A 17,035-nucleotide genomic window follows, 5' to 3' on the forward strand; every position below is an offset into this window, starting at 1 on the left:
AGATAAGGCACTCTGCAGATAATCCACAGGCAGCGCCACAGCAGCATGAAGGAAAGAAAGCATCTCAGCTCCGGGGCGCGGTGGAAGAGATGCGGGAACCGCGGACTCAGCCTTCAAGGTCCTGCATTTGAAAGCGCCCGCACACAAAGAAACGACGAAGTTAAGTTCCGGTGGCGCAACACGCAGAGTTGGAAGCCCGGCCTCCCTGCCTAGCTGCAGAGGAAACGCCTAATGCCGGGTCAGCCAGCTTAGAGAGGATCCTCTTTTATCCTCTGGGGCCGCGGGGACAGCCGCCCAAGGCACGCCCGAAGCGCCTCACAAGAACTACGAGTCCCATAAAACACTGGGGCGCCGGCGGTGATTACGAAACCCCCGTGGATTGGCCACGTGGGGCGGGGCGCGCAGGCCTTCTCCGGTGAAGGGGGCGGGGTAAGGGGCGGGGCGAGCAGCGGCTGGGCGGGCACGCCCCCTCGCCCGCGGCCCCCTCCCCGCCTCTCTCCGCCGCTCTTCTGGCTCCCCGGTCAGAGGGCCGGAGCGAGAAGATGGCGAAGACGTATGATTATCTGTTCAAGCTGCTGCTGATCGGCGACTCTGGGGTGGGCAAGACCTGCCTGCTATTCCGCTTTTCCGAAGACGCCTTCAACACCACCTTCATCTCCACCATCGGTGAGGGAGGGACTGCGGCCGGGGACTGGGAGTGAGAAATGGGGGGCGGGTGCGAGGGGGCCGGGAGAGAGCGGTGGGAGGACGTGGGAGCCCCAGGGAGGGGACCCCGGGGACAGCTGGGCGGCGAGGACAGTGGGGAAGGGTGAAGGCGTGAGAGAGAGAGGCGGGGAGGACGTGGGGCTGAGAGGGTTGAAAGGAGGAACTTGGGGGCAGAGGGGGAGGAGGAACCAGAAGAACAAGGACTAGGGGTATTGGGGGAAATGGGAGGGCTGGGGGTGTGACAGGGAGGGGGCTTAGAGGGACGGAGTCGGGGCACACAGGAACGCTCACAGAGAAAGAGAAGGGGATAGTGGGTGTGAAATGGATTCAAAGAGGAAGGAAATGGAAGGGGGAAACGAAGGGTTGGGGGAGTGGGAATGGGAGGTCCGTGGAGGTCCTCAGTTGACAGAGGACGCAAGGGACAAGGTAGAGGAGAGCCCAAGAATCCGAAAGGAATTCGGAGGAAAGAGTGAGTGAGAGCTGAGGGATGAGAGGGACCCTGGCTGCAAGAAGTCTGGTCAGAGATGCCATGAGGAAATTGTAGGAAAAGGTAGATGAGTTAAGGGGACCCAAGAACGAAATGAGGATACTTGGAAAAAGTAAAGGAGAGCTGGGTGTGAAATGGAAAGGAAAAGCAAAATATACGGTAAAGAGGTGGGGCAGAGAAGAGAGAAGATGGGAAAGGGAGAGGAAATGGAAAGTAGAACTTTCTCCAGTTACTGGGAGTACTGGTTACCATTTGTCTTTCTTTACTCCCTGTGGATCAAGTGCAGGAGAAAGAGCAAAAAGTGACTAATAATGAGATACTGTCTATGGAGCATTAAATTGTTCTGGGAGTGTTAATGGCCGTTGGGAGGGTTGGTGACTTTTGGAATGGTATGATCAGGAAAATATGGTTTACTCTCTCCTGCAAAGCAGCACGTCTCAATTTTTAAAATTCTTAGCCTTGAAGGTTTAGTAATTCTCAGCTGGGAAATTGATCTTACATTCTGCCTGCTTTCTATGTATTTTCCTTTTCGTTTTAATTATTACTTGCTAAACGAATCAGAACATGCAATGTACCCCCCAATTACTTTCAGTTGATTCTGATTTTTCTGCTCTTGGCTGGGAGCTGTCCTTCCTACTTTTGGAAGACTGTGTTCAGGTAACAAGATCTCAGACTTAATCTAAACTGAAGAAGAGCAAATCAGAGCTAGTTTTAAGCTGCCTGTACAAGTGACCTTAACATCATAGCTGCAGTTAATTAAGCACCTTAAGAATCTTAGCTCTTGGTTGTCTGGGTGATGTTATGGCTTCTCATAGCAGCTCACTTAAGCATCTTTCAAATGGTTCTAACAGCATATTTCATCATGAATTGCTGGGATTATTAGGGGGGCTAGTGCTATGGTAATGAGTTATGTTTTAAGGATAATTTATCACTTATAAAAGAAGAGTATTGGGGTATAAGCACTGGGAAAAGCTATGGTTTGTTTGTTCTGGCATCTTATGGATTGAGTGGCCTGAAACCTCCTGGGTGTTATGATGTCTGGACTTAGGGAAGTTTGAGTTGCAAGTTCTTGGCAGTCATTCGTGAGTGGGACTTTTTCTTTTCTGAGGAAGCAGATTTTAAATGTCATGTCTCAAGTGTATTCTTAAGAGATTTGGTGGGAGCTGTTGTAGCCACCAAAAGGTGTTAATTTTTGATGCTGGTTCTCATGTCAAAACCCCAAATCACCGTTTTTTCATTGTTGAGTGCACACTGAAGCCCGGAAGGTAAAGGACAGTCTCTAACGAGTCAAGCAGGTCGCCTTTGATCCATTCTGTGAGTGAACCTCTCCGAAGCATCCTCCTGCATGGAAAGTGACTACATCTCATTGAGGCTGTTTCTGTTAAGCTCCTTAAATGACTTTTGCTTGTTTGTAACAGTTTTATTAGTTTCCTCTTTTTTTGGTCTTAATTTTTGTCCCACTTTTTCTGTGAGGGTGTCTGCTTCCTTTTACAATAGTGGCTTTGAAAAATTACTTTTTATTCTGAAGGAGTACAATCTTTCTTGCGTGAATTTTTTTTTTTTTTAATGATTGAAATTTGGTTTTGTGGAGGGTTGCAGGAAAGTGAGCATCCTGAAAAAGTTTAGACCTGGAGGGAGGCGTTAAAGGGGTGAATCTTATGTATGATGTTGGCCTTTGCATTTTCTATGGAGTAGATGTGGTAAAAAGAGGCTCTGAGCTGTGTCTTCAGTTGACTTGGAGGAGGGGAAATCCCATGCCTCTTTTTTAGCCCCAAGAGCTCTGACAGGAAGTGGTAGCCCAGTGCCTTCAAACAGCACAAAAAATACGTTACCTGCAACCTAATGCTTTGGAGTTGAAGTTAAGTTAGGAAAATAAGGTGAATGTTAACATCATTCTAGTGAAATGTTCCACACACATTGACCACAAACATAGGCTTGAAAGGGTCTGCATCTCTAGCAGAAGTATCCATGCCCCCAGTCTTCACCCCGGTTTCCAGGTGGTCTGAAGTTGCTGAAGGGAGCGTTAGTGGTCCACCTCCTCCCAGTCACAATTATTTCTTGAGGCACCTCAGCATGGAAGTTTCCAGGGCTTCTCTGACTGGGTTTGGAAAAGATTTGCCACATGATTGCTGACAAAACTTGATAAGGTCTACGTCACAGGAACGACCTGTTTCTTAATACCTGGGGTTTGTGTGTGTGTGTGTTGTGTGTTTCGGGAGATATGTATAAATAGCTGTTTCTTCCCATGGAGTTACATTTACTGTCTTAATTTGCTTTATTAAAATTTAGGTAGTTTTAGAAAAGGACATCTGCCACCTCTCAACCCTATTTTGATAGGGATTCTGCCTTCATGAAAGGAAGGAGACAGTCATTTTGATTATAGATACAGTTGTCTCACAGATACTTTCTTCTTTCATGTATCTAAGGTTCTAGTATCTTCTCTGATATCCTGGCTCCCCTCATTTCCTTTCTGCTCTTGGGGGTGGTGGAGGGTATGCTTCTTTCAACTGACTTGCTGGGAATCTTCACGTATCAGTCAGATAATATTTAACTATAGAGTAGAGATGTTTTATCCATTTGAAGTTGTAGGTTCAGTGCCTAGAACCAACAACCAACCTGCATTCAATTCAGATGTTTAAGAACTGAAAAAGAAATTTTGATTGGCTCCTCAAGCCCCTTACATAATCATTTTGTTGTTGTTCAGTCTCTAAGTCATGTTGGACTCTTTGTGACCCCATGGATTGCATAATCATTATCAACGGTTAATTAAATGTATGTAAAATGTGCCATGAAGACAACTAAGAACCAGTAATGCAGTCTCTCTGAATTATATTGCCTATGGGATGTGGGTACATTTTAATATTGATACGAAGGCAGAGGGACATCTTGGAATGGCCTGTGCGGAACCTGATGCTGGGAAAACAGAGAAAACACAGCCCTGTCTTCTAACAGGACAGTCTCAGCTTCTTCCCTTTACCGTCTCTCCCCTGCCCAGCCCCCTCTTCCTGTTAGGGTATTTCCTGAGTGGTTTTATTATTTAGTATAGTCATAGTTGAACAGCATAAAGAGCCTTAGAAATTATCTACATGATATCCGTGCCCCAGTTTTATAAATAAGAAAACCAAGCTTAGGTTGATGCTGTCAAGATCATGCAGCTGATCAGATGCTTGTAGAAGCATCTCTAGTGAAACCTCAAACCCAAGTCTGGATTGCTTCTCATAGTTGAGCTGCTGCTGTTTCTGATCAGCGTGATCACCGCTGTAAATTCAAATTACCATCTTTTCCAGGGAGGAATTCAGTTTTGCACATTTGCTTATATGTGAGGAAAGTTAAAGTGTTCCCGTTTGGATCAGTTGTATCTCTTCAGGGAAACAGTAAGTGCTAATACAACAACTCAGAGTCCTGTAGAAGTCTATGTGGGCTAACTCAGCATGTTTTAACTGTCCTTTGCCCTTTCTTTCTATGTCTGTTGTTTCAGGTTAGGGAATCAAAGTGCATCCTGCCATTAAAATTCCTTCCATGTGCAAAGTAACTAATGACATTGTATTAATAGTGTACTGGTAATTGCAGTCTAGTCCCATCAGAGTGCTTTTAGACAATTTATTCCCTGGCATTTTTTTCTTGGATACACTTTCTCTGTTTAGGGGTTGATAGACTATGGCCCACAGGCCAAATGTAGCCTCCTGCCTGTTTTTGTGCGGTCCACAAGCAAAGAATGGTTTCACATTTTTAAAGGGTTATTAAAAATGAACACAAAACACGAAATATGAAGGAGACACCATATGTGTCCCACAAAGCTTAAAAATATTTACTAACTGTTCTTTCACAGAAAGAGTTTGCCGACCCCAGCTTGCAATTAAATACTGTTTTTGGTTGGTAGCAATTCAAAACTTTTATCAAGACTTATTGACCGAAAAACAAACTGTCATATTTACATTTTTATCCAAGATGATATCAGCATTTGGCTGAGCATAATCCAAATATGTAGTACAAGTTGATTTTGATTTTCATCATTGTTTTGCTTGATTTCAACCTCTCAAACAAAAATATTCAAGGGCCAGGCAACTTCAGGGCTTCCCTGGTGGCTCAGACAGTGAAGAATCTGCCTGCAGTGCAGGAGATGTGGGTTCAATCCCTGGGCCGGGAAGATCCCCTGGAGGAGGGAATGGCCTCAGTCCAGTATTCTTGCTTGGAGAATTCCATAGACAGAGGAAGGAGCCTGGCAGGCTTGTAGTCCATGGGGTCGTAAAGAGTCAGACACAACTGAGCAAGGAACACTTTCAGGCAATTTCAAGTTGAACATTTTGTCTGTAAAACCTTAGTTTAGTGTCATTGTGTTCTTTCAGAGTGTCAGTAGACTTCCCACCTAAGTGATAGCTTTGAAAATGACACTGTTTCAAGAGTGTAATACCTGATCATGAAGGGTTAAACTCGTCTCCTCAGTTAGTATTCTACTGAATGCAAAAAGCCATTCAACAAATTAACATAGGAAACTGAGTCTTGGAGACAGACTTGGACATGTCTTAAGAATATGTGTACTTTAACAAAGAGCTTCGCCAGCTGTTCTGCATGGCAGCAAACCAGGGAGGAGGTTCTCTTGGCAACAGCACTGAAACTGTTTGGATCCTCTTGAGAAATGCTGGAGGGAAATAGGTTTGGATATTGCCTAAGTGGAAAATGTCTGGTCTTTGAAGACAGGGAAAAATTTAGCAGTTGATATTTTAATGGAAGCTCATAACTGAATCTGAGAAGAAACATGGAACCAGAATTGGGAGACCTGGGAGCTGCCGACATGGCCTGAGGCTGACTGGCTCTAGGTCAGGTCTGCCTGCCTGGACACAGGACCGTTCTGGAGATGAGCTCTTGTGTGTGTTAGAATTGCCACGTGGGAAAGATGTGCAGGAAAGAGTTTTCACAGTGGGATGAGAAGAGGGTGGGAGTGGGGAATGGGGAACTCGATGTTAGATGGTGAGTAATATCGTGGAACATAGCATGATATGGAGCTCCTGAGATGTAAGTAGCCAGTGAAGTGGCTTGGTCGGTGTTTGGTGTTAGGAAGATTGCACAGTGAATTAAGAGCAATAGGTCTGGAGTCAAATCGGGGTTCATGTCATGACATCTGCTATTCCTACTTCTCTTGTCTTTAATGACTTGGTTGTCCTTCTTGGGCCTTAGTTCCTTTATCTATACTAGAGTATATTAATACTATGCCAACTTCTCAGGGATGCTCTGTGTTCCCTAGGGCAAGAATCAAATCTTACTCACTTTTTAAGTCTCCAAGGCCTCTATTAAATGACTGATCAACTGGATGAGTGAATGGCTGGATGGATGAATTATAAAGCACTATATGAGCCATACAGCGTTGCTTGAATTTTAGTCATTATCTTTCATAGTATTCTAGATAATTAGCTGATGTCAGAGATGAGATTAAAAGTGCTTAATTTGAATTCCTAACACTATTTCTCCCTCTGTCAAATGCTGTCTTTCTATAATCAGTTTTAAAGGGATATTTTAGACTCCGAAAGATATATCACTTGTCTTCCAGTCTCCATAATAAGCTGTTTAACACCGTGCTTCCAACCCCCCACTAACATAAATACCAAATAGAAAATGAGTGAAATCACTGGGTTTGCTTTAGAAGAGCCATTTCAGCTTTGTCTTTGCCCATTAGCTGCAAACAATGCAACAGATGCCTGTTAACAGCTTCATGCCCAGTTTTAATTAGCAGATGGAGCTGTGTTTGTGTTTGTGTTCTGCCCAGCACTGGTTTGCCTGACAGCATAGTGAGTGGATTGGAACTGGGCTGGGCCTCTGGGCTGAATAAAGACAAACGCTATTTTGAAAAAGATGAATATAAACATTTATTACATAGAACTGCTTGCGTATCTCAGTGGAACAGCTTCATGTCTAGAGGAAAACTAATGTTTGCAGTTATGTTTTCTGCTCTTACTATCCTTTAGTAATTACATAAAATGGAAAAATACCCCTTTTTTGGCTTAAATGAAGGGTTTGGGGGAGTCTTGAAACTGTCACCAAGTGGCTTTCTCTGAAGATTGGTTTCAGTATTTCGGTTATAGTAGGTTGAAGACTGTACAGAGCTGGGGTGAAATGGGCTTCAGCCTGAATGCCAGTGCTGAGTTGGTAGCTGCCTCCTGGCATGCTGTGTTGTATAGAGTTCTCAGGTCCTGTCTGAGCTCAGCAAGACCGAGGACTGTGACAAATTCCTGACGTGAGTCGTGGGCAGGGGATGGAGAGAGTGGGTGGCAACATCCTACACATTTGCTGTTTCCTCCCCCCCGCCCCCCACCATGTTATAAAAGAAGCATTTCGTTGATAGTTTTGCTCTGCCATGTATATTGATAGAGGATGTCACTGGGCCCAGTCTGTCAGACTGTATCCTTGGAACTGATGAGTGTTTTTGGTTTTGTTTTGTTTTTTCTGAAGTGAATAGGTAGTATTTGCTTTCCAATGTGTTGGGGCTAAATTTCAGTATTAAAATAGTATCCATCAGTGATGGCTGGATATATTGTGTCTGGAGATGTGTCCTTCTCCTTTGTTCACTTTTAAATTTTGGATTCTTCTTATTTTGCATTGAATTATAAAGTACCTTAAAGGAAATAGGTGCCTGATTGTCTTCAGAGGAAGAAATGTCTGCGCTATTTTTTTTTTAAGTTACTTAGTTACTCAGGACTTCCTTAGCAAAGCACATAAAGTGATGGAGACAACTCAGAAACAGTTCTTACAGCCGCCCTGTTCCTTGACTGTGACAAAATATTTTCTTGCTGGCTTAATCTGTAGCATTCAGCATCAGTTTAATTACGCACTCTGGTGTTTACCTGTTGCTGAACATTTGGACATTTTCCACAGAGCTCTCATCTTCCTGGGCCCAGAATTTTAATTCTTGGCTCCCGGGAGGAAGTGTGAAAGCTCTGCAGGTCCCCATGTTCGTCAGATTAGGCTTACTGTCACCATGACAGGCTGGGTGACAGTACTGCTCGCAGTCTCTTGACGGCATTGCGGGACTTGAGAGCACTTTGCGGAAGCCCAGTAGGGTATGGAATTCTACCTCATCACGATAGAAACCAACCACAAAGTCTTACGCAATATGTAGTGTTTCACAGTTTTCTGCTGGCAAAGTCAGGACTGGCGTGATTTCCCCACTTCACATTGCAGTTTTGCATATTTGGCGGGAGGACTTGGCTAGTTATTTTAATAATTAATAGATACTTTCCTGATGTATAAAATAGAAGGCCAGTCTCTAACATACATGATCAAGTTTTGACATGAAATATAGAGTGAGCTACTTAAAAGTTTAATTATAAGAGTTCCTTTCTGGGGGACTTCCATGGTGGTCCAGTGGCCATGACTCTGCTCTTCCAGTGCAGGGGGCCAGAGTTGAATCCCTGGTCAGGGAACTAGGTCTCACATGCTGCAACTAAGGGTTCACATCCCCCAACTAAAGATCCTGCATGTTGCAACTAACAAAACACCCGGTGCAACGAAACAAATAAATAAATAAATGTTTTTAAAAAAAACGTTCATTTCTGGAAATTCCCTCATTGTCCAGTGGTTAGGACTCCACAGATTTGACCCCTGATTGGGGAACTATTAATAAGATCCCAGCATGGTCCCCCCGAAAAGTTCATTTCTTATGACCCTATGCAATATTTTCTTAGCTGGAATAGGTATTGCAAAATATTCTAATCTCATCCAAAAAATCCACTAAGAAAAAAAAGTGTGTACATTGTGAGATGTCAGTGACTGACCCTACTGTAATTTGTTTGTTATTTATGAATTTGAATGGGATAGCTGTTTATGGTTTTCAACAAGGAATTTTTTTATCTCAAGGTCTCTGAATAAAATCTTGAGATGGCATGGAAAACAATTCTTTATTGAAAGTTAACTATTCCATTTTTGAAATGATTCAGACCACTTTCTCATTTCACTCTCCATTAACACGTCAACCCTATCAGGATTTGGGGAGAGGGGTCTGAATAGGGGAGAGAAAGATGAAAACAGCGTTCTACCCTCCTCCTATATCACTTTGGCTACTTGTTCAGCCTCTTTTGCTTTTGTAAATTGGAGTAAATTATTGGGTGAGAAGTGAGAAATTTCTGCCTAAAATACGGTAACTTTTGACTGCATTGCTTTCTTATAGTGTTTAAAACTAAATAATAAAAAAATCATGATTTCCCCACTTGACTTTGTAATTTTGTATATTTGGGGGGAGAACCTGGCAGTAGTTATTTTAATAATTTGTAGATACTTTCCTGATGTATAAAGTAGAAGGACAGTTTCTAACATACACGAAATATAGTGTGTTGTACTTAAAAGTTGAATTGTAAGAGTTCATTTCTGGGGGACTTCCCTGGTGGTCCAGTGGCTAAGACACTGCTCTCCCAGTACAGGGAGCCAGGGTTCGATCCCTGGTCAGGGAACTGGGTGCTTGTCTCAGTCATAACCCATAATGAACAGATTAGGACTTTGTCCACAAGCAGAATCATTTTAGTAAGTGCATTTCCTTTGTCTACTTACTATTGTTTTGAAAACTTCCAGTCTTATAGAAGCATGAAAAAGTACTGAAACAAGTGAAATAATTTCTTTTACATCCACAAATTCCATAACAATGAAATGTAAAAACATATATATATAAAACATATATAAAAATATATATATAATATATAAAATATGTATGTATAAAATATATATATATATAAAGTCAGAGGTGTGTCTCTGTCTTAGCCCTTCAGCCTTCAATTTGGATAAACATCATTATATTTTATTTTATGTTGGGATCTCATTAATATGGTTTACTACATATACAGTGCTCTGAAAAACGATGGTGCATGTTTCCAGTCAGTGGTGGTACAGGTCCTTCCTAAGGAGATTAGCCCAGGTCTATTTTCTCATTGTGAAAGGAAAGTCCAGGCTTCAGGGGTCTTGAGAATCTCTCTGGCTGCAGCGTTCTGTGAGTCTATGAAATTAAGTAGTGTCTATAAAGAAAAAAGGACTTTTCCTTAGTTAATGATTGTGGGGAAGTTGGGTCAGGAAGATCCCCTGGAGAAGGAAATGGCAACCCACTCCATTATTCTTGCCTAGAAAATTCCATGGATGGAGGAGCCTGGTGGGCTACAGTCCATGGAGTCGAAAAGAGTCGGACCCGACTGAGCGACTTCACTTTCTTTCTTTTTGCAGGTAGACACTAGTGGGTTTGTTTTTTGTTTTTTTGCCTTTGTTTTTATCTGTAAAAAGGAGAAGCTGGGGTTGGGAACTGTAATGATTTATTAGTAGGCTACTAATATCAGATACCGAGTCATTTTCAATAATTTTATTTGTTCAGTAAGCAGCATTTTTCAGTCCACAAAATATTGAGAAGAGAAAGAATAGCAAGTGTCCAGGCAATTTGAACACAGTGATGAAAAGGGCTTCAGAGGGGTTAATGTGGGATGTCAGGACAGAGTCGAGGAGAGAGAGGGGAGGGCGTCTAGGAGAGAATGATGTGGAGGTTAAGATCAGAACCTCAGGAGGCCTTAGTTGGGTCGAATTTGGAGTGTCAGGAGAAGGGGCTCTCACCTGCAGATGTCAGGGAGACAACCCCTGAAGGAGCTCTTCCTCAATAGATGGGCATGTGGCATGGGGTCAACTTGAAGGGTAATCAGAGGGCAGGTTGTGAAGGGACTTTGAACCTGTTCAGGAGTCTGGACTTTATCCTGAGAGCAATGGGAGTCATTGGAGATTTTCTACAGGGAGACCAGTGAGGAGATCAGTAGACATCCTTGGTTGCCCCTTCCCTTCTTTGGCACTTTACCATTTATAGAGCACTTCCACTAACATCCCTGTTTAAACTCCTCAGTAATCATGTCTATGGACAGAGATTGTCTTCATGTTCTAGACGAGGAAGGTACGGTTCTGAGAGAGTGATAGACTCTTGATCCATCAGCTAAGTAGGTAGAGGAGCCAAGACTTGAGCCTTGAACTCAGTTCTGAACCACAATCTGTCCACAACAACCTGCTCCTCTCAAAATGGGTCCTGAAATTTTCCATGGGACTCAGTGCTCTGGCACTTGGCCCATAGTAGCGGTCACTTCCAGTGGTCTGTAAGAACTGTGTAAACTTGGAGAAGGAAATGGCAACCCACTCCAGTATTCTTGCCTGGAGAATCCCAGGGACAGAGGAGCCTGGTGGGCTGCCGTCTATGGGGTTGCACAGAGTCAGACACGACTGAAGCGACTTAGCAGCAGTAGTAGCAGCATACATGTTTTAATGTTATTTTCTCAAATCATCACATTCTCTCCTTTTCCCACTGAGTCCAAAAGTCTGTTCTTTACATCTATGTCACCTTTGCTGCACTGCATGTAAGATCGTCAGTACCATCTTTCTATATTCCATACATATGTGTTAATATACAGTATTTGTCTCTCTCTTTCTGACACACTTCACTCTGTATAATAGGCTCTAAGATGAATGAACCTAGACTCAGAACTGACTCAAATGCATTCCTTTTTATAACTGAGTAATATTCCATTGTGATATGTATAATAAATGTTCTTGAATTTCTACTAAAAAAAAAAAAGAACTGTGTAAACTGACCAGCAAACCCTTGAGAAGTGTGTTGAGTAGAGGGATGAAATCAGCCTTTCCCTGGATAAGGCCCAGTAACAGCTAATGCAAACACGCAGCGTGTTGCTTGCTGGCCGTGGAAGGTCAGCGGACTCTGGTTTCGGATTGTCTCCTGGCTTCCCAACCCAGTCCCATAGGAAGCAATCAAATACACAGCAGAACCGGGGCAGGAGGAGACAGAGTTTAACTATGAATCCAAGTCTTTTGTGGAAAGGAAGCTAATTATATCGGAAATCTCAGCATTGCTTCTCCACATGGGGCCAATGGTTTGTTATACTTGTACGCATGTTGTTGGTCTCAGCTAGACTTAGAGTGCTAGGAACTGCTGCTTTAATTGTGAGCTTCCTTCCTTTGACACATTAAATTTAAACTTTACGTTAGCCTCTCCTTTCCTTTTTTTCCAGAGTGAAATTGGCTCTGCTCTGGATTTTGTTTGTAAAGCTGTGTTTGGCAGTTTTCCTCAGATTCACGGTGACATTGTAGACCAGTCTAACACCTGATTTGTTTCCTGACCCTGGATCTCTAGAACACTGTTGTTGAGCCAGAAAGTGGAAAGGTACAAGCAATGAAGCTAGTTATTACAAAGTCCCGTTTGCTAAAATGCTGAACTTGCCTCACTGGGGAGGGAGCCCCTGGATCCAAACTTAGCATTTGCATTCTTGCTTTAGAGCAGGGCTGGGGGCCTCCTAGAGGTGGGCCACCAGCATCTGAGAGGAAAAAATGGCAACATGGCACTGTGGCAGTGGCATTCTTTATGTGACGTAGGGCAAGTCAGCAGCCAGCCTCCCAGGCTTCCTTTTTTCTCCATAAGCAAACAGGGAATGTTGTTCTAGATTCACTCTATAGTCCCTTCCAAAACTCTGATCCTAAGTGGTGACAGTGGACTCACTCACCACTTTTACTCACAAAATGGTAAAAACAGATGTAAAAACTGAATAGGTAAAAAAGAACTTGGACTTTTGAGACAGAGACTCAAATTCAAATCCTGATTCTGCTAATTCCTGTTGAGAGCTTTGAGTGAATTATTTAACCATTTTCCTTATTGATAAAGGAAGAATACTGCAAGAATTTTGTTATGTTTTATTTCGAGAACGAAATGCATTGTTGTGTGCATACTACCTTTGGCACATGGGAGTCACAGAAAGGCATGTGTGTGTGACTGTGTGGGTGAACTCAATGTGAGTTCATTGAAGGTAGGTCCACACAGCTTTGAGAACCTTGGTGATCCATGGGGGTTTCAGTGTTACAACACTTGCTTTTAATTAATAAGAGCTAATATTAAAAAAAAAAAAAAAAGCTAATATTTACTGAGTGTTTATATCAGGTACAGTTTTAGGCATTTTACATGAATTAACATTTTTCATGGGTTGATCCATTTAATTTTCATAACAGCCTCTCAGGTACATTGTTATTATTTCCATTTTTCCAAATGAGATAATTGAGGCGCAAATGTTGAAGAACATCTCAGGGTCACAGAACTCATAAGTGGTAGAACGAACTTGGATTTGAATCCTGGCCATTTGGCTCCAGAGTCTGTGGTTTTAAGCCCTAAGCGTTTCTGCCCCATCAATGACTCAGAAATATTGAAAGAGAAAAAGATTAGCTACGCCTGGTGGCTCAGATAGTAAAGAATCTGCCTGCAGTGCGGGAGACCCAGGTTCGATTCCTGGGTTGGGAAGATCTCCTGGAGAAGGAAATGGCAACCCACTCCAATATTCTTGCCTGGAGAATCCCCATGGACAGAGGAGCCTGGTGGGCTACAGTCTGTGGGGTTGCAGGAGTTGGACACGACTGAGCAAGTAACACACACAAGGAGTTGATGTGGTGCAAGACGCATGGTGGGGCTGCTCCTTACCAGCTGGGTGACGTCATCACATCCTTTAAACCTCCTTGGTCCCTGTCTCCTCTTCTGCAGAGAACTATCGTGGGATGGTTTAATGAAGTGTACTGGAGGGAAGCATTTAACACAGGACTACACATGCAGCCAGGCTCAGTAAATGGTGAGAGTTTGGTTTTTCCCAGGTAACTTAAGAAGCACCTATAAGAATACGTTACATAAAAAATATGAGTGGAAACATATTGGTTACTTAATGGGATGTGCTTTAAAGTTTAGGACTGTATGCGTTTAACTAAGCTCAAATGGGAACCGTTTCTTTAAACTCATTCCCAAAGTGAAGGTCCTTATGTCTCACCTGGCATAAGGAGGTGTCCAAGACAGCCCTTGGCCTTGGGTGCAGGATGTTAATGTGATGATATAAGGTGCGAATTCTTCAGAGCCTTCTAGCTGCTGCAAACTCTCAGGCATATTGAATTCTTCCTTCTGGTGAAAATATAAATAAAATCAATGTTGAATGCCCTGTCTAGGAAGGACAAATGTTTCAATTTTAATATTTGAGCTCAGTGTCCTCTGTTAGGGCCCTGAATTTTAAATGCAGTGAGTTTCTAAGTGAGGTCCTGAATTTTAATGAGTTTGTTTGCATACATGAATTTGAACAATACATTAAATCTTGAAACACCATAGCTGATTTTAATGGAGTAAATTACCCAACCTGAAAGTTAGTTAATAGGCTTTTCTTTACCTAATAATCAAAAGTCATTAATGATATTTTCACAGTATCAATACATGCTATTAGTTTCTTTTTAATCATTAAACTATCTCTGCAAGAGGATTAGGGAACTAAATGTGTCAGGATGAGCATAAAGCGTGATCTTCCTCCCTTTTAACCCGTTTCCTACCACATACTAAATGATTACTTGTACATGGTAGGAATAAAGCCAAAATTGGGTTTGGCTTTGTACAGTGCTTACTTAGGCCAAGAAGGTGAGGTAAGATGCTCTTCTCTAGTTTAAAAGTATTTTTAAGCATTTATATATGTGTGTGTGTATATATACACACTTGCACACATATTCAAGGATGGTACAGGAGGTGACAGAGACCAGATCACAAAGAGCCTCAAGGGCTGAGGTAAGGAGAGCATTTTTTCTGATATTGTAGTTGAAAGTACATATGCAGGGCCATGTGCAGGGAAATGATACACATAATTTGTAATTTTTAAAGCTGCAGTAGTTCTAAGGTTGAGTTCCATCTTGGGGTTTAATGGCGCTGAACAGCCATGCTCTGTCGCTTTCTGGTCCAGTCCATTCCCTAAAGTCATGTTGTGCCCAGAAAAGTTTCGTGTTAAAAATGTTCAGTTAGCCAGTCTTACCTCCTAATGAAGCATAAAAATTGTGAGGGTTGGCTCAGCTAATGTTCTGAGCACTCAGACGTGCCAAAATTGTGAGCATGCAGAAGCTTTCAGGACATCCCACGTGATGGTGACCTTCTGGAAGACAGGAACCATGACTTACCTCTTCAGAACTCATTTGTCTGATGTTCAGGCATGCGGTGTCTGTGGGATAAATGGACTAACACCATCTATTTCCTTCTGAGGAATGGATTTGGGGCTCCTGTAATAGTGAAATCTCATCCATTAGCACATACATAATCTTCAAAGGATATGTAATTATCACCTGTTAATTGCTTATGATCTTTTTCTAGATATGAGAGTGATAAAATCAATCTGTTTCTCTTTTGCCTAGAGTATTTGCTTGTAGTAATAAATGCCTGCTGACTTCACTTATGCCCACTTGTAAATTCACAGTTTCTGGTGCGTGGAGGGCCCTGCTTAAATGTTTGTAGCCTGAATGTACAGTTGGTGGTCAGTAGCACTCTCCAGCTGTTTGTGTCTCACTCAGATCGCAGCAAATGTCTCCTCTTTCCCCATATTTTTCCAGCAAAGACCCATGGCTAACAAGACCTTTGCCAACATCCTTTCTTGCCATCTGAATTTCCAGATCGTTTCATCTTCCCTTGTTTCCTTTTCCCTTCTCTCCAAGGAGCTGGTGTTGACCTGTTGGTTGACACTCTTTCTTTTCTTTTCTTTCTTTTGGCCGCACTGCACAGCATGCAGGATCTTAGTTCCCCAGCCAGTGACTGAACTGGCGCCCTGTGCACCGGAAACGCAGTCTTAACCCTTAACCACCAGGGAAGTCCTGGTTGGTGTCTTTGGTGGAATACCTTTCCACTCTCCTGGGCCGGGCTCCGGCAGTCATCTTCCTCTCATGTCTTCTCTCTCCTCTTTCTCTGGCTCTGCTGGCCCTTTCTGTTCTGCCATTAATCCTGTTGAAATCACCATTTTGATAAAGACATCCCTTAAATTCACTTCCTCACGTCACCTTTCTTGTTGTTTAACTTCTTGAAAGAGAAGTCTTGTCACTTGCGCTTTCCTACCATCTCCTCACTCATTAACCCTTGGAAATCCTGCCCCACCTGCTTCAACACTGCACTCAGGGGGTCCTGTTCTCACTGAACAGGTCAGTGGCCTTTGCCCAATCCTCGTCCCCCTTGGCCTCTTAACAGCCCTTGGCACTGCTTATTACTTGCTTCTTGAAACTCTTCCTGCACCGACTTCCAGGAATTGTCTGCTCCAGTTCGTTTCCTACTGTTCTAACTGCCTTCTGGTTCCATGGGTAGTCTCATTTTGCCTTTTAATTGAAGTCATTTTCCAAGTATCTGTTCTGGGTTTTTTTTTTTTTTGTTTTTTTTTTTCCCTTTTTCGGAAACTAGACGTTCTAATGCAGTTAGTAATCACCCACCTGTGTGATTCTGTGAGTGCAGGTCCCAGGTCTGCTGGTCTTCAGTGTATCTCTGGCACCTAGTACAGTGCCTGGCATATAGCGAGGGCTCAGACATCCACAAGTGATGAAGCAGGTAAGCTTGCCCCCAAACCTTCCACGTCTGACTCTCCAGTGTCCTGTCTTGTGTCCCCAGCCTTTCCCAAACTTCTTTCCCAAACTCCTGCCCTTCACCACAACATGAATTAATTTCCTCTTCTTAGCTAGTACCCTTCGTGAATTTTCATTTATCTGTTAACACCACTTTCATATTTTTTTTCATTTACCTAGGTTCAAAAATCTGGAAATCTCTTTGTTCTTTTCCTCGTATAATTTGTTGCTAAATCCTTTCCATTCTTCCAGTACCCTGCTTTAGGCCCACAGTGCCTCTCACCTGAACTTTGCATTCTCCTCCTGGGTGGCCTGAGCACTTCAGTTGGGCCCAGCCCCATCCACCCGCTCCGTTCCATCTCATGCACTTTGAACAGTGAACTGTGGAACACAGCTCTGATTATACATCATGTTAATCCCTTATTCCTCCCCTGGAAAGTCTTATCTTTCACTTTGTCT

General features: G+C 42.9%; 1 protein-coding gene across 1 annotated transcript in view; it reads left to right on the forward strand.

The window, feature by feature from the left end:
- The first annotated feature begins 474 nt into the window (after positions 1–474).
- Positions 475–17,035, forward strand: part of RAB8B (RAB8B, member RAS oncogene family) — a 67,732-nt gene continuing 51,171 nt past the window's right edge. Inside the window, exon 1 of the mRNA XM_061157322.1 lies at positions 475–666. Within this exon, the coding sequence (XP_061013305.1) occupies positions 543–666 (124 nt within the window). The 5' untranslated portion in view covers positions 475–542. The remainder of the gene's footprint in view (positions 667–17,035) is intronic.

This window comes from Dama dama, chromosome 12, assembly GCF_033118175.1.
Source record: "Dama dama isolate Ldn47 chromosome 12, ASM3311817v1, whole genome shotgun sequence".
Lineage (NCBI taxonomy): Eukaryota > Metazoa > Chordata > Mammalia > Artiodactyla > Cervidae > Dama > Dama dama.